The sequence below is a fragment of the Akebia trifoliata genome, chromosome 11 (genome assembly GCF_017979445.1).
Source record: "Akebia trifoliata isolate Shusen 1 chromosome 11, ASM1797944v1, whole genome shotgun sequence".
In the NCBI taxonomy this organism is placed as follows: Eukaryota; Viridiplantae; Streptophyta; class Magnoliopsida; order Ranunculales; family Lardizabalaceae; genus Akebia; species Akebia trifoliata.
Window position 1 is genome coordinate 45270435 of NC_141385.1, and position 25490 is coordinate 45295924.

At 34.9% G+C, this 25490-nt stretch overlaps 1 protein-coding gene and 1 pseudogene across 1 annotated transcript; both read left to right on the top strand.

Moving 5' to 3' along the window:
- Window positions 1–1527: 1527 nt before the first annotated feature.
- LOC147392038 (organic cation/carnitine transporter 4-like) lies at window positions 1528–5651 on the top strand. The gene is made up of 3 exons (XM_086459023.1): window positions 1528–1986; window positions 4249–4543; window positions 4657–5651. The coding sequence occupies exons 1-3, from the start codon at window positions 1569–1571 to the stop codon at window positions 5513–5515; spliced, it is 1572 nt and encodes a 523-aa protein (XP_086315149.1). The 5' UTR covers window positions 1528–1568; the 3' UTR covers window positions 5516–5651.
- A 10397-nt stretch (window positions 5652–16048) lies between these two features.
- Window positions 16049–25112, top strand: LOC147392039 (organic cation/carnitine transporter 4 pseudogene; annotated as a pseudogene).
- Window positions 25113–25490: the final 378 nt, after the last annotated feature.

Here is a 25490-nt window from a genome sequence, read left to right on the forward strand (position 1 = left end):
CAAGATTAGGCTTTGTGATCATCCTACATTAGAATGAAGTTGCTAATTTGGTAGTACCTTTTCATATGGACCTATCCATCATGTTTAACTATCTTCTTTTCTCATTCTTTTGATGGAATACATAACAATCTTTTTAGAATGGAAAATGCTGAAGTAACATTGAAATTGACTTCGTTTGGAACATTGTTGACTTGGATGTGTGTACAAACCATAGATGCTTTTCATTGAGATACAAGTGAGAAGCATCTATGGTTCTGTGCACACCAATGTTTCAAACGATGTCAATTTCAATGTTACTCTGGCATGACTCTTTTAGAATTCTCCATAAATTTTTACTATAATGGTGGGGATTGTTGACATAGGTGGTCAATCAAAACTATATTGATTTATAGAAAGAAATAATTAATTTTTTGTTCGGATTTTAAGAAAGTTAAAATGATTGTCATGTCTACATTTAGAATAAATTTGACATGAAACATTTGTTTGTTTCGTGTAGGATTGAATAATTTTTTTTTTCCTGGTACAAGTGGACCCAAACTTGAGCGAACTGTATTCCAAAATACATCTTAAACTTAGAAATTATATAAATTTTACTTCATGTATCTGTTTAAACATATAAAGTTTATGTAGATTTTGTACATCAAATCGGGTATGGTCCAATTCCAACCCAATCCGATTGTCATTGTATTAGAATTACTTATTGGATTGGTATGAAATCGACCCAGATATGATCTGAACCCAATCCATTGACAGCCCTAGTTAATCTCAATTCCTATTCGATTGAGTTGTTATTGCCCAACACCAATGTAGTATAGCAACAACATAAAAATTTCATTACTCCCTTTAGAAGCAATCATACCCATTGATTCCATCATGGATAGGGCTGTTAATTGATCAAGTCAGATTGGATCATTGTTGGATCAGTTTTTATCAGATTTCAACATTTTCTAGGATCCAATTTACATATTTTTTCACATTAATTATATCTAATACATAGTTGATTCATAACCGATCTGATAGATTATCAAATCCAATACTTAACGGACCATATCATTATTGGACTCCAAATCTTTGATCCCTATCCAAAATTATTGGATCAGGTCTCGGGTTTGATCCGATCAGTGTTGTATAATTACCAAAGAGACCAACGTTTTATTAAATTATTGGATCAGATCTCGGGTTTGATGGTTATCTAAACAGAACTACACGAGACCAACGTTTTTAGAAGGAAAAAAAAAAAAAAAAACACTTCTAACGACGTTTAATGCCAAGAATCAATTCGACGGCTGATATTGAAAGATCTTAGATGGACGAAAATCTCTAGGAATCTGAATTAGCTAGAAAAGCATATACAAACAATACAAGCTGTCACGTGGTCTCGTACGTTACTAGGTATCTTTTAATATTTTCTATATAACCGAATCCCTAGAAAAACTAAGTTCATCTCAAACTACTAGTTGGACTCTGTGTATACAAGGTCGTTGGACTCTAAAATTTCTCCTCTATCTACCTATATAAGGGAAAGAGAGCCAGACAGGTCTTGTTTCAATTAGCCTTAAAAGAAAACCATGCCGTCTTCGTCGTCAGTTTCCGGCGACCTCGACGTCAGTTCTGCTCCTCTACTTCAGGCAAAAGATTCCGACGGATATGAAGAAAAGATGGGTATCGACGAGATGCTCGAGAGATTCTCCGGTGAGTTTGGGTTTTGGCAATTAAGGCACTTTGTTCTCACCAGCTTGGCTTGGGCTTTGGAAGCTTTTCACACGATGGTCATGATCTTTTCGGATCGTGATCCTGATTGGCGATGTACAGGTGCGGGTTCGGTTTGTTCATCCATGACCCGGTCCATTTGTGAGTTGGAACCCGGATCTTGGGAGTGGGTTGGAGGCCCGGGAACCTCGATTGTGGCTGAGTGGGGGCTCGTTTGTGGAGAGAAGTATAAGATTGGCTTAGTTCAGTCGGTTTTCTTCGCAGGCTGCATGATTGGTAAGTTTAATTTCTATCCATCTGATCTCCTCTATTGGACCCACATAACGTATATTTTGATTATTAAACCATAGCCATTGGATTTAAAAATCAACAATCAAGCTGAGTACGAGATATTGAGTTGGGGGTGTTAATCAACTCCTGCAGTAATGGAAGACTTGTTTGTTTTATTACGATCTTATCTAAGCCTTCACTTTTTTAAGAGACGTATTCTAATGGATCACTGTTTGTTTCCTGTGGTCTAATGATTAATCTAAAAGAATGCAAATGTGATTTTCGGCCCAAAAATATAAAATTGGAACTTTTGGGGATAATCTATAAATATTAGTGAGTTTGAGGTTTATTTATTAATATAATCCCACGTCACTTTAATAGCTGTCATAATAAATAAAACGACTCAGGATCCAATACGGTGTCCTGTACCTATAAAAATAGGTTACGTGTCTACGTGGTGCATTTTAATTGGTGGTTAAAACACCTGGGACTCCTAATCAAACCGTTCAGCAGCCCAATGTATTTGATTCAAAATCAAATTGTGCCACGTATCTATAAAAACGGGACACCGTATGGGAAAACATGATGCTGTGATGGACGTCATCATCATAATCATCTTATTCAATCCAGGTTGGCTGATTTTGAAAGAAAAATCAAGGCTTCATGGTCATTTTCATTAGTCTTTAAGAGGAGACTAGGGTTAAGGGCTTGTAATCAGTTTTGAAGCACATGGGTATCCTAAGTGTTGGCCATGTTAATTTGGGAACTGGCGAATTTGGACTTGTCTTGCTTTTTTTTTTTTTTTTTTTTTTTTTAATGAGGATATATCCTACTTTTATTCTAAATTAAATAGAGATCCACTGAGAATATGCTGGAATCAGTATTATTAAAATTCTTTCTGACATGTACGCATGTATTAGATTGGGATATATATATATATATATAATTGAGTCGTGATAATCTGACTACCCCACGTGGCGCACTCAATCGACTCTCCCGATGTGACTAGTTTGTAATATATTCAGTTTCATTTTCAATTCATTGTTTTCAATGTCACTCTTAAGTCGTAACCCTTCTTTAAAAATCATTTTCTTTCCATTTTGTTCTCATGGTTTGAAGGTTGAAATAGATCGAACCTTACGATTAAAGATATCCAAGGTGAAGGAGGCATAGACATAAGGGTGTCTCAAATATTCTCCAAAATGTGAAAGGGGTTATGTTATTATACAACAAATTTTCCAATAGAAATCGAAAAATACAATAATAATTGTGATTAACATTAGACGAAATTATTCATGGTCTAGTGACCCAAAGTGCAATCGTGAGTTTTGACTGAAAAAGATAAAAGATTCAAGAAAGTTAAAAAAAAATAAGATGGGTTGGGACATGTGAAAGAAAGGAAAGTGTCTTAATCCAATTGGAAGAAAAAAGCAGATATCCTTGGCACTATGTATATATGTATGATTCAGAATCAATTTCACATCTTATGAGTTTGAGTCAATATAGATTTAATTTGAATATCAAATTAGTCAAGCCAAATTAGATTTTGGTGAGGCAGTGGATTAATGGGTATCCATTGTCAAATTCTGAAAAGACGTGAGCTTTATTTTTCTTATTCTATATGTTTAAAATTTTGTAAAAAATACTAAGTTTTCATTATTGATATTTAATTTCCACAAAAGGACTTTTACTTTGGACAACTACTTTATATATTGGGTTGTTGCACTAAGAGGTGTAGATGCTTTTTATAGGACTTTTAGAACCAGACCCCTTGTCCATATATGAGAAAATCCCAAGTTTACCCTCCAAAAGATAAAAATCTCAAGTCCAAAGGTGGATCATCTTATCCATACGGTCAAGCTAATACTTTATCGATCAAATAGGAGAGGTGGACCCAATCGCATGCACTCCCAAGGATTCTTAAAAGTTTTCCAAAAAGGCTGTTGATTCCAAGCAACATTTCTATGGTCATCGTGTCTTGGCATATGTCAAATAGGGCTATCAGTCGATTGGGTCTTGATTGGATTGGACCGAGGTTGATTGGAACCGATTTGACAAGGATTCAATTGGATTCAGAAAGATCCAATAAGAATTGGATCACCCTTGTTGTCGGATTGGGGTTTAATTGGATCGTAGTATTATTATCTCGAATGGGTTCAATTCCTATTTGATATAAAGCATAGATAAATTGCATATATAATATAATTTACATACTTTTTCATATTTTATTGATCGAGCCCTTTATTAATGGTCTTGTTACCCTTTCAGGTGCGGGAGTATTCGGTCATCTCTCAGATTCCTTCCTAGGAAGGAAAGGATCTCTAATGGTCGTTTGCATACTGAACGCTATTTTCGGTTGCTTAACAGCATTATCTCCTACTTATTGGGTCTACATGGTACTCCGTTTCCTCACCGGCTTAAGCACAGGTGGTGTGGGCTTATGCGCCTTTGTCCTCGCCACCGAGCCCATTGGCCCTACAAAGCGTGGTGTTGCTGGAATGTCAAGTTTCTACTTCTTCTCTTTTGGAATTGCTGTTCTATCTGGAATTGCTTACATTTTCAGGTTTTTGAAACATGATTATTATTTTTGTAGATCACCACTTCCAATATTGTAATTAATAAGATGTGTAGGTAGTGATTGATGTACTAATAATGCACTTCTATGCTGTAATACAGGTCATGGCGTGCCCTATACATTGCTTCTTCTATCCCCTCAATCCTCTTTCTCATTGCCGTAATTCCCTTTATCTCCGAATCCCCAAGGTGGTACCTCGTTCGAGGAAAGATTGATCAAGCTATGAAACTCATGCATAGAATCTCACAATCCAATGGAAAGCATCTCCCTAAAGGCATTCTCCTAGCCCTCGATGACGATAATAATGACAAGAACTCAGAAGAGGAAATGTCCATGACGAAGGATGCTATAACTGGATCCCTCATTGATGTTGTTAGATCACCCACCACTCGTACTCGTCTAATACTAACAGTGATTATCAATTTCTTGTGTTGTGTTGTGTACTATGGCCTTAGCTTGAATGTTGTCAACCTCAAAACAAATATTTACCTCAACGTCCTACTTAATGCTGTAGCGGAGATGCCAGCATTCACAATAACCGCACTTTTATTGGACAGGTTCGGTCGGAAGCCATTGGCCATAGGTACATTGTTGTTCAGTGGGGTATTTTGCTTATTAGGGAGCCTAGTAGGGAACAATGGGGTGTGGAAAGTGGTAAGAATGGTGTGTGGAATATTAGGGATATTCGGGATGGCGGGAACTTATAATTTGTTGTTTATTTATATGGCTGAGCTTTTTCCGACAGTAGTGAGGAATGCTGCAATTGGGTGTGCCACACAAGCTGGGCATATGGGAGCGATACTGGCGCCATTGATAGTGGTTTTGGGTGGTGGATTGCCATTTGTGGTGTTTGGGATATGTGGGATCGTAGGAGGGATACTTGTATTCTACCTACCGGAAACTTTAAACCGTCGATTGTATGATACCTTGGCAGGAATGGAGAATGATGAAAATGCATGAATGGTATATGAGAGTGTGTTGAGTATAGAGATCATATGTTCTTTTTCTGTTAGTGTTGTGAGGCTTTGAAATTGGTGATGAACTCTTTGAACACCATAAACAAGACATGGTTCTTCAAGTTTGATTATTTATCCAATTTTGAGTTCTATTAACACAAATTATTATTCGAGACTTGCATTACTATTTAACCAAAAGGGAAAACAAATGGCAGGGAAAATTGTTGGGTAAGGGGTGGATAAATTTGCTCATGTAACAGAGATTTTGTTGTGCAATCGTTTTAAGCAAACATTTATAGGTTTTAGAGGACATTTCTATAAAAATCTGGGGCAAGAAAAGTGCTAAAGTCAAAAGTGCAATTCTAAGTAAAAGTTACGAGTTTTCCTGGAAGATGATGAGATCCTTTGGCTATTTCGGTGGAAAATAGATTTACAATCTCTTCATAAAATTTAAAATCTCCCTCGTAGGAATCCTAAAATGAATTTACAATTTGAATCTAACTGGGAAAAAAAAAAAAAAAAAAAAAACCTTCAGTGGAGTGGTTGTGCAGTGGGCTAGTTCGCAGCCCAACAAACGTAAGTCTTTAGTGTGCCATATGTGGCACGCACGAATGCGACATAAGCTGAGGGGTCCCCACACCCACAACCACAGCACATTCCCCTTGGATCTTGGCCTAAGAGTCTCATGTGGTATGGGATAGCCAATATCCTCCATAGGGATGTTTTAAGGATACCATGCATTGACCCAGGTACAGATTGAGCCTTGAGGCCCTACAGGTGCCACAATGCAGCTGTCCTACTGATACTGTCTCGAGGCATTCTCTGGTGCACACAAAGAACTCAAGACGACCCCTACAAGTTGCCCCAAGCTGGCCCTAGGTTGGACCAGGGGATGGTCTCTTGTGGCCATGGAGAAGGAGGGGGGGGGGGGGGGGGGGGGGGGGGGGGGGCAAGTGCCTCTCCTTAAAGAGTATGTTACGTCTTTCGACCATCCCCATAAGGAAACATCAAAACATGAGGCGAGTCATACTAGGCACTTTATGGAGGTCCAAACCTGGTCCAATTTGGCCGTGACACAAAAAAATTTCGGACTTATAGAGCCACTCCAGGTCTAAAGTCCATTTTACCCGTATAACACCATCAACATTATACAAGGCACAAACATAACCATTCCATAATAGTTGTTGGAACATTACACCTGGAAACCCGTCCAAGTTTTTATACATGCTTATTGGCTATGATTATTAGATAGACACAATGGACCAAACCCCATTGGACTTAAAATCCATTTTATGGGAACCCACTGGAGTATTTGAAATAAAGTGGTAGCTCGCAAGAAATCAAAGAGGCCTCTGCAGTAAATCTTCAAAGTTTAAAGCATGGTGAGTTAAAAAAAAGAGTCAGATAGAAAGAAACACTAAAATCTAATAGGCCTTGATCATAAATAAAGGGAGAATTAATAAACTCAATGACTTGAAATTGAAGAAGGCAAGAAGAAATGTAGAATTTTCATGATTGTTGAAAGACCTTTTCTTGCACTCCACATGCTAAAGTAATTAAAGATTTCTTGATGTCAGTTTATTGTGACTTTTCAACAGAGAACTTTTATTTGTTTTTATTCACATGTCAAACCTTCTAATAGATTCTTTTATTTAGTTTTTATTAATGAATGTTCTAAAATCATTCACCACCAAAAGAAAAAGCATTCTTTGAAAAAATGATTCACTTTCCTGTTAATACTTGAGTTAGTTTTCTGTTGGGGACTTAGATTTTGGTGACAAGAATGCCCACAATGTTATAGGGAGTTGAAAGTCCAGTGAAACTAGTTAACAGCAAGATTGGCTCATTTTTTATTCCTCCTTTCAAGATTGCCTAAGTAATGATTTTTTTTTATTTGTATAAACATGAGTTTAAAAATGCACTTTACATAGATTCATTGGTGGCTCAACTGAGTTATATGTCCATTGGTGTGAATGTTATAATTTGATTTGGGTCTAACAATTTCCTAACCCTAGTTTTGGTAATGAACATGCACTTTAGGATCTTACTCTATTATGAGGGTAGTCAACCACCCCTCACAATCAACTGTTTCATGAGTTTTCTAAATTTGACACCTTTCTCTTGATAAAATCATATATATATAACACCTCAAATAAATATAAGAAAACTCAACTTTGTAAGGGGTCCAATAGCAGAAAGACTTTCTGTAGAAACCCTAATTTTTTTTTTTTTAGTTAACTGGGTTGACTCATAATTTTTTTTTAGCGGGGTTTGTTGTAAAGATCCAAATTTTTGGTCCAACTACATTGGACTTAATTTGATTTAAACTATTGAGGGGTACCTAGGGACAATTTTCAATATTTAAAGATTTATGTCAAGGCATGTAATTAAGTTAGACTAAGGAGATACAATAAATATATATATATATATATATATATATATATATATATATATATATATATATGGGTCAGGTTCAAAGGACAACCATTTCAACACACATATAGACAACGTGTTTTGTCTTACATGGGCAAAAATGTTTAGAATGGGCTGATTTTTGTGAGGATGATCTCTGTGGTGAGGAGATCATCCTTACCAAAAATCAGCTCATTATGAAACTTCTAGACCGTCCAATTTTTGTTGAAAAATTATAGACCGTCCAATTTTTGTAAATCAATTTTGATGGGGTTACAAGTTTTGGAATGGGATGATTTTTTGCCAGGATGATCCCCTCATCACAGAGATCATCCTCACAAAAAATAGCCCATTCCAAACATTTTTGCCCATATAAGACAAACACGTTGTCTATATGTGTGTTGAAATGGTTGTCCTTTGAACCTGACCCTATATGTATATATATATATATAGGTCAGGTTCAAGGGCCATATAAGAAAACATATAAGAAAACTTTCGTTTTTCAAAATAAGGGTTAGAGGTTTTGGATTGAGCTGATTTTTTGCAAGGATGGTCACTATGATGAGAAGATCATCCTCACAAAAAATCAACTCAATCAGAAACTTCTAAATCCATCAAAAGTGATTTACAAATTGGTGATAAAAATTGGTAAAAAATCGACGGTCCACATTCTAAATCACTTTTAATGGGGTTAGAAGTTTCAGATTGGGCTGATTTTTTTTTTTTTTGGATGATCTTCCCATCATAGAGATCATCCTCACAAAAAAATCAGCTCAATCCAAAATTTCTAACCCATATTTTAAAATTTTATTAACCGTCGAAAGTTTTCTTATATGGCCCTTGAACCTGACCTATATATATATATAGGGTAGCGTTCAATGGCTAACTTTTTGGCAAAACATTTTTCAAAACATGAGTTAAAAATTTTGGAATGGGCTGATTTTTGGTGAGAATGATCTCTACGGTGAGGAGATCATCCTCACCAAAAATCAGCCCATTATAAAACTTCTTACCCATGTTTACAAGTTGAAAAATCGTGGACCGTCTATGTTTTGTAAACTATTTTTTATGCGGTTAGAAGTTTTGGAATGGGCTGATATTTGGTGATGATAATCTCCTCACCATAGAGATCATCCTCACAAAAATCAGCCCATTCCAAAACTTCTAACTCATGTTTTGAAAAATGTTTTGCCAAAAAGTTTACCAAAAAGTTAGCCATTGAACGGGACCCATATATATATGTACTGTAAAATTAATTATTAATGGCATTGTGTCGTAATTAGCTTCAGAAGAAAGGGGTTTAAATCTAATTATATGTTGATTAATGAGTCATCAATCCTATTAAGAAAGGTCAAATCATTGAAAAAGAATGATCTTAATTAAGTGATTTAATGACCTCTTTTGTTAAGTTTTTAATTTTATTTATTTTATTTATTAAGGTAAGATATTTAAGTAGAATTATTTTAAGAGTTGTGGTGAAGTAACATTGAATTCACATCATTTGGGACATTGGTGTGCACCGGTGTGGTACCTATCTAACACTCTCAAATACTAAATAAGAATAGATTTCTAGTTAGTTACAAAAAATGAGGGCTAGAAAATGGTTCTCTTTCACCAAATCCTTTCCTCCATGGTTCTCTATCTTGTTTATAGGTTGACTCTTTTCCTTAACCTCCTTCTTAACCACACTATCTCTTTCCTGAAGGGGATTTGAGATTATCCTCCCACAAAATCTTAGGGTTAGATAACATAAAGTATACACAAAATTGAAAGTAATCTGCTTAGGAAAGAAAGTAATGGGCGTAGTCAATCACTCCTAGATTCCTAGGATACTCTCTCAATTCCAACTCGAAAAAAGGGGGGCTTGTCCCAGAAATCTGCTTTGCCCAACTCTTCCATGACCACATAAGAGTTGATACCCAGCTTGTCTCGACTATTCTATACTAAGCAAAGTTGCCTAGCATTTGAGGTACCATGGGTTGGGTTGGGCTGTGCTGGAAGCTACCGTACTTTGCTATGAAATCCTTATCAGATTTAGACATGTGTAGGGTGTTGTTCTTGTTTAGTTCTATGGACGTAGGTACAATGTCGAATCACGTAAATCCTTTCGTGCGGCTTTTTATCTCTTGTTGTTTCGTTTTATTTGGAGTCCAATTTCAATCTACTTCTGCTGTATGGAAAGAGCTTTTCTCACCCTATAAAAATTCCAATTTCAAAATCCTAGCCACTAGATTTGGAGCATTAATCTCTATTTCAATGTCTAGGAATCACCAATCAATTTGATTTCAGTGTTTGGCCACATATTATTTGGTCAATGGGCCCGTGTGGTTGTTGGTAATATGGAGTTGGGGTTAATCAACGCCTATATGCTCTCCCTTTAAGGTTTCAAGCCATATTAATTTTCTATTTTTGTTTTATATATAACAATCTTATTTGATCTCGCCCATATTAAAAAACGTACTGAGATGGGTAGTTCCTTTAAACTTATTTGATCTCCCCAATTAATTTTGGAATAAATGTTTCTTTGAGAGTATATCTCTATATAAAGAGGTCAGTTTGGTCAAGCAAAGACATTAAGTTTAGCTTTTTTGGAAGATGTATTTGTGTATCAAAATATATGGTTTGGGGCTAAATGGGACTATATGTTGTATCCTGAAGGTAAATACACTAGAATGGCCTAATTGCATGTTCCCTTTTCAAGCGGAGTGGGAGTGTTTGATGTCTATAGAACAATTTTTGTCAAGTTTGTGTCTTAGAACAATTTTTATTTATTAATTTTCTAATCCTTTCCCATTACCCACAATATATTTAAAGATTTTTGGGATGTAGTCCTTCCTTTCTCTTCAATCATCTTTATTTTTCTTTATATAATCATGTTCTAAACCAACAACGTCATGTCGTCGGTCAGTTTAATTATCTCAAAGGGAGAGAGAGGGGATCTAAATTATCCATTTTTGACCGAAATAGGTGTAATCAATGTAACTGCATTAAGTTGTAGCGATAGAATCAAAACGTTGGAATTATAAAATAAATTTTTTATGAAAAAAGAAATATAGAAAGGAATTCGTGGAGCCATAAAAACTTGGTCCTTGTCAATATATCACAACATCAAATCTTCCATTAAATGAAATAATTGCCGTCATGGAAGCTCTGTCAAATTTGAAATATTGTTTTCAAATGGGCACTAGTCCATATGGACGCAAATGAGGAGGATGTATAAATATAAGTTCCATTCTTATTTCTTTCTTAAAAAAGAAAAAGAAAAAAAAAACACATATGACCCTAGACCACTCTTTGATGGTAGGTTTTGTGGGTGTCTAAAAAATTTGTCTTTAGTTTTGACCGATGTCTGTCAAGAGCTTGTAGTCATGTTTTTGTTTTTTTTTTTTCAGCCAATTTTGTTCATGAAGAAATGTAATCATATCCCATTGCTAATGTTGCTCAAATGGATTACGACATTAGCAATCCAACCCCACAGTGCTGTTTGTTTTGCTGAAAAACTCAGATAAAAAATAAATAAATTAAAAAAAAAAATTTCTTTTGAGTTTGATCCAAGGTTTTGAAAATGGATGGTTAAAGAATTTCCGCATAACCATCAAACTTAAAATTGAAATTCAACAATTAAAAATAATTGTTCTTGGAAATTTTTTATATTTTAAAGTTCATAGAATTTTGTCCTCCACAAACCAAATGCATTGGATCATGTTTTTGGATGCTAGAAGGTAAGCCTAAGGACCTTTAGTAGGGTGAAATCCTTACAAACTTAGTAAGGTTAGTTGGCCTCTATAAAAATTTATAATTTTGTAACTTTGGAATATTTCAGTCAAGCCAATAAATTTTGTTTTTTTGTTTTTTAAGATTAAATCATCAAATTTGTGAGTTGTAAGTAAAACTTGTTGTGGAAATAGAATATCTCCTTTTTTTTTTTTTTTTCTTTCCCTTTTTCCTCTTCAGTTATTTTTGTAATTATTGGGTAGATTTTGTTGTAGGGAAATCCTCGAGTGACTGAAAATTGACATTGTTTCACACTTTTCTAAAGTGAATGAATGTACAAAATCATAAATGCTAGCTATTCATCGAAAAGTCGTGCTGGGGTGACACAATGACATGATGGCTCGCAAACGTCGATGTTTTTCCACAACATACGAGTAAAAAAGCATATACGGTTAAGTGCACACCACCACGTCATTTGTGTCACCCCTACGTCCCCATTTGTGTCACTCCAACATTAGGGTTCATCAAATACTTTTTGTTGTACGATCCTTTTTTAATACAACATTTAATCGGAAATTTTTACGACATTTTTAACAATTTAAGAGTTCTTTTAAAAGAAAATTATAGATTCGAGATTCGGTGGGGACAACTTCTCCTTAAATGATTATCAGCCAACCAAAATGGATGGTCGATGATTTTGTTTTTTTTACACTAATGCTGGAGTGACGCAAATGGGGACATAGGGGTGACACAAATGACTTGGTGTTGAGCACATAACCTTAGATGCTTTCTACTTGTATCTTACGGAAAAGCTTATACGGTTATGTCCACGCCACCATGTCATTGTGTCACTCTTGTGTCCTCTTTTGTGTCACCCCAGCACAACTCTTTTTTTATTATCTTCATTAATTTTTTTATTTGATTAATTATTATTTTTCATTTTGTTGATTTTTTTTATTATGTTTTTGTTGGAAAATTTTTCCAAGGAACCAACCCATCTCATGCATGTGGAGTTTTGCCAATATATACGGGGCTAAGTGAGTGTTTGTTTGCTTACAGCCCAACACCATTTTGGCATGTGGCATTGATGACATAAGTAATAATAGAAGAATTTTTCTCTCTCCTGCCTATAGTAAAAGAAAATAAAATTTACTAATAAGATCACCTTGTGACATTCAAAAACATGATCCAAAACAATAGTCCTGTAGATGATGAAATTCTATAAATTTTAAAAGAAAAAAGTTATTTTTTATCGTTGTATTTTAATTTTAAATTTGAGTGCTTGGTAGCTATCATTTTCAACACCACTGATCAAGTTTGAAAAACGTTAGTTATTTATTTTTTTTACCATGAGTTTTTTCATGAAATCTAAAAGGCTATGATGTTCGATTGTCAATATAATTATCTATATGGATCCCACGATTCTTTTTAAGATTTGAAATCTAAAAAATAAGATTTCTGAGATAGTGGATAACCACTTATTACATAAGTGATAAACCCCACATGTGAAATAGGTGTTTGGGCTGTGAGCAAATAATCACTTAGGGACGCACAATTTCAATTTTAAACTTCTTTTATTTTCATAAATTTATCTTTTGATTTAGTTGATTTATGATTCATAATTTCATATTGCACGAGCTTTCGAGTTCTCACTCACTTGGATCCTATAGCAAGTAGTAGGGTAGCAAGTTAAAAAGCTGTCATAAGAAATAAAACGACTTAGGATCGTCCTATTCTATAAAATAGGTTATTAGTCTACATGGCGCATTTTAATTGGTGTTTAAAACACCTCGGACTCCTGATCAAGCCGTTCAGAAACCCAATGCATTTGTTTCCTAATCAAATTGTGCCACGTAGTCATTTAATCTATCTATAGATACGGGACACCGTATGGGATCTCGACTCAATAAAATATGATGCTTCTTCGTTGCTGTCATGGATGTCATCATCATAATCATCTTATTCAATCCACATTGGCTGATTTTGAAAGAAAAATAAAGGCTTCATGGTCATTTTCATTAGTCTATAAGAAACGACTAGGGTCAAGGTCTTGTCATCAGTTTTAAAGCACGTGGGTATCATAAGTATTGGCCATTTTTAATTTTGTGTACTGGCGTGTTTGAACTTGTCTTGTTTTTTGTATTTTTGTTAATGAAGATATATCCTACTTTTATTCTAAATTAAATAGAGATACACATAGAATATGCTGGAATCAGTATTATTAAATTTCTTTCTGATATGTATGCATGTATTAGATATATAATTGAGTCGTGATAATCTGACTACATACCCCATGTGGCACACTCAATCAACTCTCGGGACGTGACTTGTTTGTAATATATTCAGTTTCATTTTCAATTCATTGTTTTCAAAGTCATGCACTTTTGAGTCTTAACCCTTCTTTAAAAATCAATTTTTTTCTTACTCCAAAATATTTTGTCTTTTAATTCTCCAAAAATCTCATTTTGTGATTAAAGATAACCAAGGTGACGGAGCCATAAACATAAGGGTACCTCATATATTCTCCAAAATATGGAAGGGATTATGTTATTATACAATAAATTTTCCAATAGAAATAAAAAAATACAATAATAAATGTGATTAAGATTAGACGAAATTGTTTATGGTCTAGTGAGCCAAAGTGCCTGATGATAATATGGGAGGAGGGGATGTATTTGCTACCAACACCTACTTCAGCAATCAAGAGATGAGACTCAAAAAGATAAAAGATTATATATATATCAAAGATGGGTTGGGACATGTGAAAGAAAGGAAAGTGTCTTAATATAGGAAGAAAAAAGTAGACATCCTTGGCACTATGTATGTATATGTATGATTCAGAATCAATTTTATATCTTATGAGTTTGATTCAATATAGATTTGATTTGAATATCAAATTAGTCAAGCCAAATTAGATTTTGGTGAGGCGTGGATAAATGGGTATCCATTGTCAAACCTTAAAAAAGACATGAGCTTTATTTTTCTGATTCTATATTTTTAAAATTTTGTAAAAAATACTAAGTTTTCATTATCGATGCTTAATTTCCACAAATGGTCTTTTACTTTTGGATAACATATTATATTGTGTTGTTGAACTAAAAGTTGTAGATCCATTTTATAGGACTTCTAGAACCAGACCCCTTGTCCATATATGAGAACATCCCAACTTTACCCTTAAAAGGAAAAAAAAAAAAAATCTCAAGTCGAAGGGCGGATCATCTTATCCAAACAGTCAAATCTGCTAATACTTTATTGATCAAATTGGAGAGGTGGAACCAATCGCATGCACTCCCAAGGATTGTTAAAAGTTGTCCAAAAAGGTTGATGATTCCAAGCAACATTTCTATGGTCATCATGTTTTGGCATATGTCGAATAGGTGTTTCAGTTGATTGGGTCTTGATTGTATTGGAACAAGGTTGATTGGAACCAATTTGACAAGGATTCAATTGGATTCAGAAAGATCCAATAAGAGTTGGATCACTCTTGTAATTGTCAAATTGGGGTTTGATTCTTGAATTCGATGAGCTTGAAATGAAATGACTTTGTTCATTTAAGCAATTGAGTCGACTAGTTCAATGTGGATCAATTTGAGTTTTGATCGACCATTTAATCTCATCCTCCGATATTTGAGTTTAAATACATTGAGGGAAAAATAAATAAATTAAAAAAAAAAAAAAAAACTCACATGATTGGGGGAGAAAGTGGTGAGATGTAAAAGGGAGGAAAATCAGAGGTTTTCCACTCACGTGGAACATATCCAAACAAGAAAAAAAAAAAACATAGTGAGAGCCTTCAGAAATTTGAAATTTGATGAAGCTTTTTTCACATGACTCAGTTGCAGGTTAACGTTTTCACTTCAAGACTTTCGATTATCTAAGTGACTTTGAGATCTTGGATTTTTTTTTTAATGAGGACAAAGTTGTAGAGAACATAAAATTAAAGTTAGGATATTTAACGCTCTAGATATAATTTTTAATATTTGGATTTGCCCTGTTGGTAAGTACACTTCTCTTAGTACAGACAATTGAAATCCCTAGGATTCTTTACTACGGAGGAAAACTCCATTTATTATGTCAACTGCATTATGTGAAAACTAAAAAATTCAACAGAAAAAATTGACGGGTCAAGGCCCACGAATTTTAGCAACTAAATTTTGATGGTCTAGGACCGTCAAAATTCTTGATGTTCCCAGATTTGACGATTTAAAGTTGTCGAATTTCTCCCATCTTTCATTAATTTGACAATTTCAACCCGTCGAAAATAAAAATTTGACAATGAAAAATTCTACGCCAATTTGACCCCTTTGTATGTTGAATTTTATGAAATTGGATGGCCTAGGCATCACATTTGGGCTTTTTTCACATTGTGCTATCCGTTTTAAGTTACAAATCCACATTTATAATCGTCCAAACACTCCAACCCTAAAAACAAGAATTGCAGGCTGTCAAGGTGTCTATTGTTTAATCAGGTAAGGTAATCCCTAGGAAAAGTAATTCAATCTCAACCGTTTATTTGGCATTATATTCAAGGTCGTTGGACATGCACCGAAATTTCTCCTCTATACAATGAACTGAAGGAGAAGAGAATGTCTCGTTTAAATAGCCTAAAAAAATGCTGATTACGTCGTCAGATTCCGGTGAATATGACATCACTTCTCCGATACTTCCTGCAAAAGATTCCGACAGATGTGAAGAGAAAATGGGTATCGACGAGATGCTCCAAAGATTCTCCGGTGAGTTCGGGTCTTGGCAATGGAGGCACTTTGTGCTCACCAGCTTGGCTTGGGTTTTGGATGCTTTTCACACCATGGTTGTGATCTTTGCGGATCGTGATCCGGGTTGGCGTTGCTTACATACGGATTCTGGTTGCTCGTCCATGACCCGGTCCTTTTGTGAGTTGGAACCCGGGTCTTGGGAGTGGGTTGGAGGCCCGGGAAGCTCGACTGTGACTGAGTGGGGGCTTGTCTGTGGAGAGGAGTATAAGATCGGCTTGGCTAAATCAGCTTTCTTCGCTGGCTGCATGATTGGTGAGTAAATCCATCTATCCATCCATTAGATTATCCTGTACTCCACTTTAAACGTTGTAGATGATGATCCACCTCTCCACGTGGCACGCTCTCCTATGTGGACAGTGGTTCTAAAATTCCATAAAGAATAATGCTGGAGTGACCTCATGATTGACCTCAATTTACACTTTCTCGACGTGGATGTGTGTACGGAATCATAGATGATGTTCATCGAGATAAGAGAAAAGCACCTATGATTCTGATTTCTGTGCTCACCTCCACGATTGATTTGAACTTCCAAAGAATAAGGAAAGAAAGGGATGCAACTTATTTTTTTAGAGTAAAATCATGCAATGGAGTAGTAATTTTTTAAGCGATGAGGTGCAATCTGTACTAGATGATCATCTTGTACCTAATTGACCTCAATATATTGCCCTAAAGTAAAAGACTTTTAGTAAAAAAAAATCACAATTTTATATATTAATTTGACAAAATTACTACTATCATGACAAGAACAGCGACGTTGATGATGAAAAAAATAGCATTTTGAAAAGAAGATATAATTTACGAGTTGAGAAAACAATGTCTGTATTGGGTTAGGGGTGTCAATGGATTCCCATTTAATCATTCACCAAACTACATCAATTTTAGCTTGGCTTATTTGGTATTCAAAACAAATTCAATTTTTCCTTTTTCCCTTCTCATGTCCTAACCTATGTTTTTTATGTCTCTTTTTATTGAGTCGTGATGATCTGACGCTCTTTTTTTGTATGCTATTGTTAGAGAACCCTATGAAACCATAAATATATGTTCTTGTGTATTTCAAAGTAATGAATCTAGAGTTCTATGAAGGGAGTGTACGAAAAACAGTGTCAAATTATCATGATTCCTTTTTATTTTTAAGTTGCTTTTCCCTTTTCATTTCCATTTCTTGACCATGGTTTCAAAACTCGTCCAAGACAGAGACGTATCGTCCAAGTCGTCTTGATATCAAGCCTGGATGAGATGGAAGGACAAGTCAATTTTTTGGACGAGATTTAACACCTCACGTTCATTTTTCTCTTTTTTTAATTAGACATCTCAAACATATTGAAAAACTTGTCCAAGATGACTCGGTATCTAGCATGGACGAGATGACATATGAAATCGAGTTTTAAAATAATGCTCTTGATTTCTCAAAGTATTTTATTAAAAATGAGAACATGAGGTGTGGCTCGCAACTACATTCCCCCCTTTACACCAAATATTATCATGTGGCACATTATTTTGGACCACTGTTCCATGGACTTTGGGTTTGACTTTTTATTCAGTCGATTGACAGAGAATCAATACGATTAATGTTATATAGTAATAAGAGTGTATATTTTCCTCCACTCTCGGATGTGTCATATTCCAATGAAGTCCCGCAACCCTCTTATATTCATAGTTCTCCCTCTCTCCAACATATTGGTCTTCTGGAGTAGTTGGTTGGTTGATATGGTTTCAAAGTTCTAAGTTCGTATAGATCATGAGTTTGATTCTTTCCACCCTTATGGGTGAGGGGGAGTGTTGAGTGTTTATTTTCCTCCACTCGCAGGAGTGTCATACCCCAAACTAAGCCTCGTTACCATCTTATTTTTATATAGTTCTCCCCTCTCCAAATAGATCGGTATTAATTTTAGAATAGTTAGTTGGTTATATAAAAGAATTGGGAAAAATACAAATAAAGACAATCATTGGTCTCTACTGCAAGAAATAGTGTGGCACTTGTGTCGGTGTGTGTCCACCGGAAGGGACAAATATTTGTATATCACCTTAGTTTCCCCTTTATTTAAAGAGTTTAAGTAAACCTTTCTCATTCACATACACATTTATAATTAAAAGTAAATTTTAAAAAACATTACGGCTGTCTTATCTCTTCCATCTCTTCTCTGATCTCGAATTATTCAAGAAGGAATCCAGAAGAAAGCACCAAAAATCATGATTTTATTAAAGGACAATTAATTCATGATGTTGATATATACTTTTGCATTTAATATTAGGTAGATCTCATTCAATAATTGTCTTAGTTCTATCGTATATTTGTCTTATCCTTCGGCTGTAACAATTGCAATCATTTTTTTAACTATAGATCCACTTTCAAAAATTCAATATGTAATCTAAACATTTAATGTGCACTTCTGATCAATCTAATTTTTCAATTATTCAATCACTTCTAAGGCAAAATTAGCCAAAAAGTGCTCAATTCTAATTTTAAATTTAAATTTAAAATTTAAAATCCCATATCATTTAATTATTCAACCATTCATTTAATACAAAACTAAAATATAATAATATTGAATCATATCACTACTGTCTAATATTGCTGTAACATTGATTACACCTTTTTCGTTCAATTTTTTTTTTTTTTTCTAAAACTTATTTAAATTCCATCAAGTTCAACCCAGCTTTCATTAAAATGGATTGGTCTAGATCCTCTGATCCACATTTAACAATACACATCCATATTTTACTTTCCTGACGTCAATTTAAATAATGTGGGGTTGGTTATAAGACAATAGGCCACATTATAATTCAAGTATTTTTCATCTTCCTTGAAATCAATGATCAAGGAGATTTTTTGTGTTTAGAATTGACTAATGATAATCTGACACTCTTTTTTCAGACGCCCTCATATGCTCCGTGACCTAGTAGTTACAGAATCATAAATCTTTTTCTTGTGTATCTCAAAGTAAAGGATCTACGATTTTGTGATGGGGGCGTCTAAAAAAAGAGTGTCACATTATCACGACTGCTTAAAATTTTAGATACACCAAAGGCAGGCATAATTATGAGGGAACATTACTCAAACGACACTAGTGGAGGGATTTATTTTTAAATAGCCCCTAAGTTTTATGTGGTAGCTTGATAGGACATTTAATAAAAAAATTATTTCTTAATGGTCCCTCATTATTGGCAAACTCACCACTTTTTTATTTATTGTCGAACTTAACGCTTTTTTATTTAGTATCGAGTTCACTACTTTTTATTTATTGTTGAACTCGACATTGGTAAAACCCACATATTTTTAATTTTCGAATTTTTTCGATTAAAATACATGGAAAGAACAACTAAAAATTAGGATAACAACTTGTTTAGATCATTTCAATCCAAAGAACCATTCTTGATTGATTTTCATTTTAAAATTAAGAAAAAAAGGGAAAAAAATCCTAATTTTTTACATACATTTTCAAAATATTTGAAAATAGTTTCTTCTTCCTTCTTAAATCCTTTCCGATGGAATATAGTCTCTAAAATTTGATTAAAATGTTAAAAATCTAATTTTTTTTAGATAAAACTATTGAGTTCAAACAGTTAGGATATTCAATCATAAGAACTGCAGGAGATGAGATGCAAGGATTGTTAAGAAAAGAAAAATTTACTAAATAAATTATTAAAAGACCATCCAAAACTTAGGGATTATTTAAAAAAAAAATTCCCTCTGCCAGGGTTTTTTTAACAAAAACTTTCAAATTATTAATGTCTATTTTTAGAGGTCACGGGTCCTGCCATCTGTTTGAGGGTATCTAAAAATATTAATCAAAACGTGGACAGGTACGTCAAAATCCCATTTAATGTTACCTAACTGCACACTAATCCAAACAAATCTCATGTAGATCCCCTTGGATCATGTACGCACTAACAAAGCTCAAGCCCACTGCCACTACAAAATTATAATCAGCATGATTGGTAATTTCTAGCACTATAACCTCTAAAAATAGAAGATTTGGCGTCTGGGTCCAACTTAGGGGAGAGAGATACGAAAAGAATCGTGATAATCTAACTACCCCAAGTGGCACACTCAATTGACATTCCTACCATGACAAGTTCGAAATCGTAGATTTGTATGTCTCAAGACGCAAAATTGTATTTTGTCATAAAAATATGTATCCTAAAATGTACAAATCTACGATTTCCCGAACAAGTCATGTCAGGAGAGTTAATGGAGTGTGCCACATGGAGTAGTCATTTTATAAAAAAAACACCTGGAAACGACGAACTTACTTCAAAGAATTGAAGGAAGAGTCATGAAAATCGGACTCCCCATGGGGCATATTAAAAATACCCTTTTGATGTGGCATGTGCACAAACAATATATTTTTGCCTCGGGATACACATATGTACATCCTTATAAATATGTGCAGTTGTGTATCCCGATGCGAAAGATCTATAGCTCTAGCACACATCAAGAAAGTATTTTGAGTATGCCACATGGGAGACTCAGAAAATCATTACTCTTGAAGGAACCTTCTCTTTTGAGTGGTGATAATATGATGCTCCCACCATGAAATCGTAGATCATTTGCCTTGGGATATGTAAAATGTCAGAAGGAGTGTTAAAAAATCATTATTCTTCTTTTTTACATATCACGATGCACTTCACACATGTCCATAGATGCGTTTTACTCATATCTCGAAGAAAACGCATCTATGAGCATGTGTGCCACCATGCCAAGATATCCTCCCATGTGTCTCCTACTGAGGTGACTCTAGCATTAATTGGGAGGATATTTTGGGAACTTCTATCCTTGGTCTTTTTCGTAGATACATGAAAAATAGCTTAACCTTAGATTTTATTTATCAAATACAGGAGGTATCTTCTCATAAGAGTCCTCTTCAACCGATATGATGATGAGGGTCAAAGGTCATGTCATTGGATTGAAAATATGGGGAGGTATCTATAACATTCACCAAAGTGTCTCATTGAACGTCAAGCAAAGGAAAGGGTCTCCAAGATTTTGAATAAGGTTAGGAGAGACATGCATTGCATATGATTGGAGTAGGATAATGTTAATCAACTCCAGGAACCACAACTTCTCAGTGTTTTCGTAATTAACAAGTACTTTTGTAAATTAAAATGCTCTTCCATACATGTGGGTACATATGATTGGTGGATCCCACATTTCTGTGAGCAAATTTTTTTTTCCCCCAAAATCCCATACATTCTGATCCAATAACGTGTTATTAGTAAGATGTTAAAAAAAAGTCCTTATGAACGCACGCGTTCTTGCTACACGATATGAATGTGCGGTTCTGTAGTCTTGCCACGTTAGCTGAGTATCCAACCGCTTACCAAGATCACGGCATGCATTCATCATTATTTTATTCAAGAAAAGAAAAAAAAACGATAGCTGCATTCTATGCACAAAAGAGAAAGAGTTGTGATAAAATGACGTGCTGCTTATACGCTGTCAATGTGGCAAGTGCACATCAGCATAGATCTTTTCTTAGGGATACACACGGAAAAAGATCAATCGTTTTGTGCACTTGCCACCCGTGTACAGATAGTGTATGTGTCAACACATCATTTTATCATTAGTCTAAAAAAAAAAGAAAAAAGTTTTTGACAAAAAAAAAACTACTTCATTTTTTGATTTTTCCACACATTTGATGGATCTAGATTGAGGATTTGAGTTTCGATAGGGATTGGATCTAATAAATATTCCATTTCACTTATCAAATATATATATATATATATATATCAGATTGGTTTTGGATCAACCATATTGCAACCCAATAAGTATGAGAAAATATATAAATTATATTATATATTTTACTTAAATTTATGTTGATTATTTTTCTTTTTAAGTATCAAATCTGATTGATCCAATTTGGACTTGATCCAATGGTCATCAAATTGGATTTGGATCATAATACTTTACCCATCAAAAAAAGTAATCCAATTCTCATTGGATTAGCTCCTCATCTAATCCGACCCCTTTTCTCCCAGAAAATTAGTTAGTTTAAACTAGGGGCAGAGCCAGTAAGGAGTTGTTGGGGACAATTGCCCCCACAGAACTTTGAGACACTCCTATATTTTCAACTAATTACATGCCCCATTTGTCCTCCACTCCCTCACCTCCCACAAATTCCCTCCCCTTTCAATTTTCTGTTGATGACATTGCCTCTTGAGCAAGCCTTCTCATATACTAATTGGAAATGACCTAAATATCATTTTCTTCAATTTCTAATAACAAACCTTTGAATTTCTCTTTTAAATCATTCATCTTCAAGTTCTACAACTATACAACTAACCATTGTTTGCCCCCACTATAAGAAAATCCTAGCTCTAGCCCTGGTTGTGAGCACTGTATTTAGTGTCTTAGCCAATCTATCTTTTGCAATTTCATTTAAAAAATTCCTTTACTTTATAAAGTTTATTACTGAACAACCCTTACTTTAATGAATCAGGCTCGCATGATTAATTCAGTAAGACTTCAAATCCTAGTAAGGGTTGTTGGGACACATTGATTATCAAATTGGGAGTAGTCCAACATCAAGCCTTCTAGATTTCATGGAAAAACTTAGATTAAAAAAAATCCTTTTAGAACTTGATCCAAGGCGTTGAAAAAGGATGACTACTGAACTCCCAAATTGAATATTAAAATTCAACCATGAATATTAACTTAGAAATTTTTTTTTTTTATAATAAAATTTGTAGAATTTTGTGCTTTATAACCCTGTGGCATCAGATCATGTTTTTGGATGCCACAAATTGATGCGGTTGGGACCCACTCCAATGTATGTTAAGAAACAAATTAATCGCATCAATTTGATTTTATAGCGTGGATCTCCACTCCAAGGTTTGCTGGGTAACAAACTCCAAAAATTAAGGTTCTCTTGGAGTTTGAGTAATAAAAATGCAACAGTTTGGTCAACCGGGTGAATCTCTTCTATTATTATTATTATTATTATTATTATTATTAAAACAGTACTTCAAATTAATTGTTGTTTTGTTTTTGTGTTTTTGCAGTGGACCTGATCGATTTTTCATATAGGAACTCTATCTTTTAAAATTTAAATTTTAAAGTTGAATATAATTTCATTTGGCTTCTATATTTTTATCTTTGAAACGCATGCATAACATGTCTAACGGTCCTTTGAAGATGCAGTCCACCGTTAAATCAAACAATGACAGTGGTTTTAAGCTCTGATTCTCGTCTAGCCTTGTCCACGAACAATATGTAAAACAGATACAATAAGAAAATGGTGAATCTTGGCAATGGCATCTCATCTCGACTCAACTTAGATAGTTCCTCAAGCCAATCCTTGGTCTCATATGATGTTCAAAATCATAATAGTGCTTAACAATGATAAAATCTAACAGCCTTATATAGCAAAGCCATTACAAGTAGTTGCATTGAATTAGAATTTTTTTTAATGTTCATGTTAGCCTATCAGGTGCAGGAATATTTGGTCATCTATCAGATTCCTTCCTAGGAAGGAAAGGATCTCTAATCGTCGTTTGCGTAACGAATGCTGTTTTTGGATGCTCAACTGCGTTATCTCCCACCTATTGGATTTACATGTTACTCCATTTTCTCACCGGCTTAAGCAAAGGTGGTGTCGGTGTATGTGCCTTCATCCTTGCCACCGAGCCCATTGGCCCTACAAAGCGCGGTGTCGCTGGAATGTCAACTTTCTACTTCTTCTCCACTGGAATAGCCATTCTATCTGGAGTTGCCTACATTTTCAGGTTTTTCTTTTTTTACTTAGAGCAAATCATATTTTAAATTACTAATTGCCATATTGTAATGAAATTATTAAAATATAATACACCTCTATGATCTAATATAGGTCGTGGCGTGTCCTCTACATCGTGGCTTCCATTCCCTCAATTCTGTTTGTTATCCTTGTAATGCCCTTTATCTCCGAATCCCCAAGGTGGTACCTCATTCGAGGAAACATCAACCAAGCTATGAAAGTCATGCATACAATCACAAAATCTAATGGAAAATATCTCCCTAAAGGAATTCTCCTAGCCCTAGATGGAGATAACAACGACAAAAGCTCAGATGAAGGAGTACCCACTATGAAAGAAGCCGTAACAGGTTCCCTCATCGATGTTGTTAGATCACCCATCACTCTCATTCGCTTAGTCCTAACAGTGGCTATAAACTTCTTGTGTTCTGTTGTGTACTATGGCCTCAGCTTTAATGTCGTCAATCTCGGAACAAATGTTTACCTCAATGTCCTACTTAACGCTGTGGCAGAGATGCCAGCATTCACAATAACCGCACTTCTATTAGACAAGTTTGGCCGGAAGCCATTGGCGATTGGTACATTGTGGTTCAGTGGGGTATTTTGCTTGTTGGGGAGCCTGATAAGGAACAATGGGGCATGGAAGATTGTAAGAATCGTATGTGGAATATTGGGGATATTCGGGATGGCAGGAACTTATAATTTGTTCTTTATTTATATGGCTGAGCTTTTTCCAACAGTAGTGAGGAATGCTGCACTTGGTTGTGCGACACAAGCTGGACATATGGGAGCAATATTGGCGCCGTTGGTGGTGGTTATGGGTGGTGGATTGCCATTTGGGGTGTTTGGGGCGTGTGGGATTGTAGGAGGGATACTTGCATTCTACTTGCCAGAGACTTTACATTGCCACTTGTATGACACCTTGGCTGGAATGGAGAAGGGTGAAAATTCGCATGAAGGGTATACATGAGCTACAGTGTTTGGGTTTAGAGATTTGATGTCCTTTCTTTGTTAATTTTGTGAAACTTGAAATAAATGATAAACTCTTTAATCATAATGAACAAGATATGTTTGCCATGAGCAGCACAACGTTCTTCAAGTTAGTTTCTTATCCAATACTGAACTCCATTTAAGTACACAAATTATGGTTGAGAATTGTTACAATATTTAACAAAAAATATAAAGAAGGAATAGGTAGTGCGATGTTGCTGGGGCAATAAGGAATGGAAGGAAAAATTTCTCAACAGAAAGAAACATTTCCATTATCAAAGAGTTTGTGGTGTGATAGTTTTGAACAATATTTTTATTTAAAATTGGCATGAGAAACAATAACAATAAAAAATGCAAA

What these genes read in the sequence shown, in the direction of transcription:
- LOC147392038 (XM_086459023.1), top strand. Translation starts at nt 1,569, where the DNA reads ATGCCGTCTTCGTCGTCAGTTTCCGGCGACCTCGACGTCAGTTCTGCT. An exon ending in CTTCGCAGGCTGCATGATTG is followed by an intron (nt 1,987 to 4,248) that starts GTAAGTTTAATT and finishes TTACCCTTTCAG; the next exon opens with GTGCGGGAGTATTCGGTCAT. An exon ending in GGAATTGCTTACATTTTCAG is followed by an intron (nt 4,544 to 4,656) that starts GTTTTTGAAACA and finishes GCTGTAATACAG; the next exon opens with GTCATGGCGTGCCCTATACA.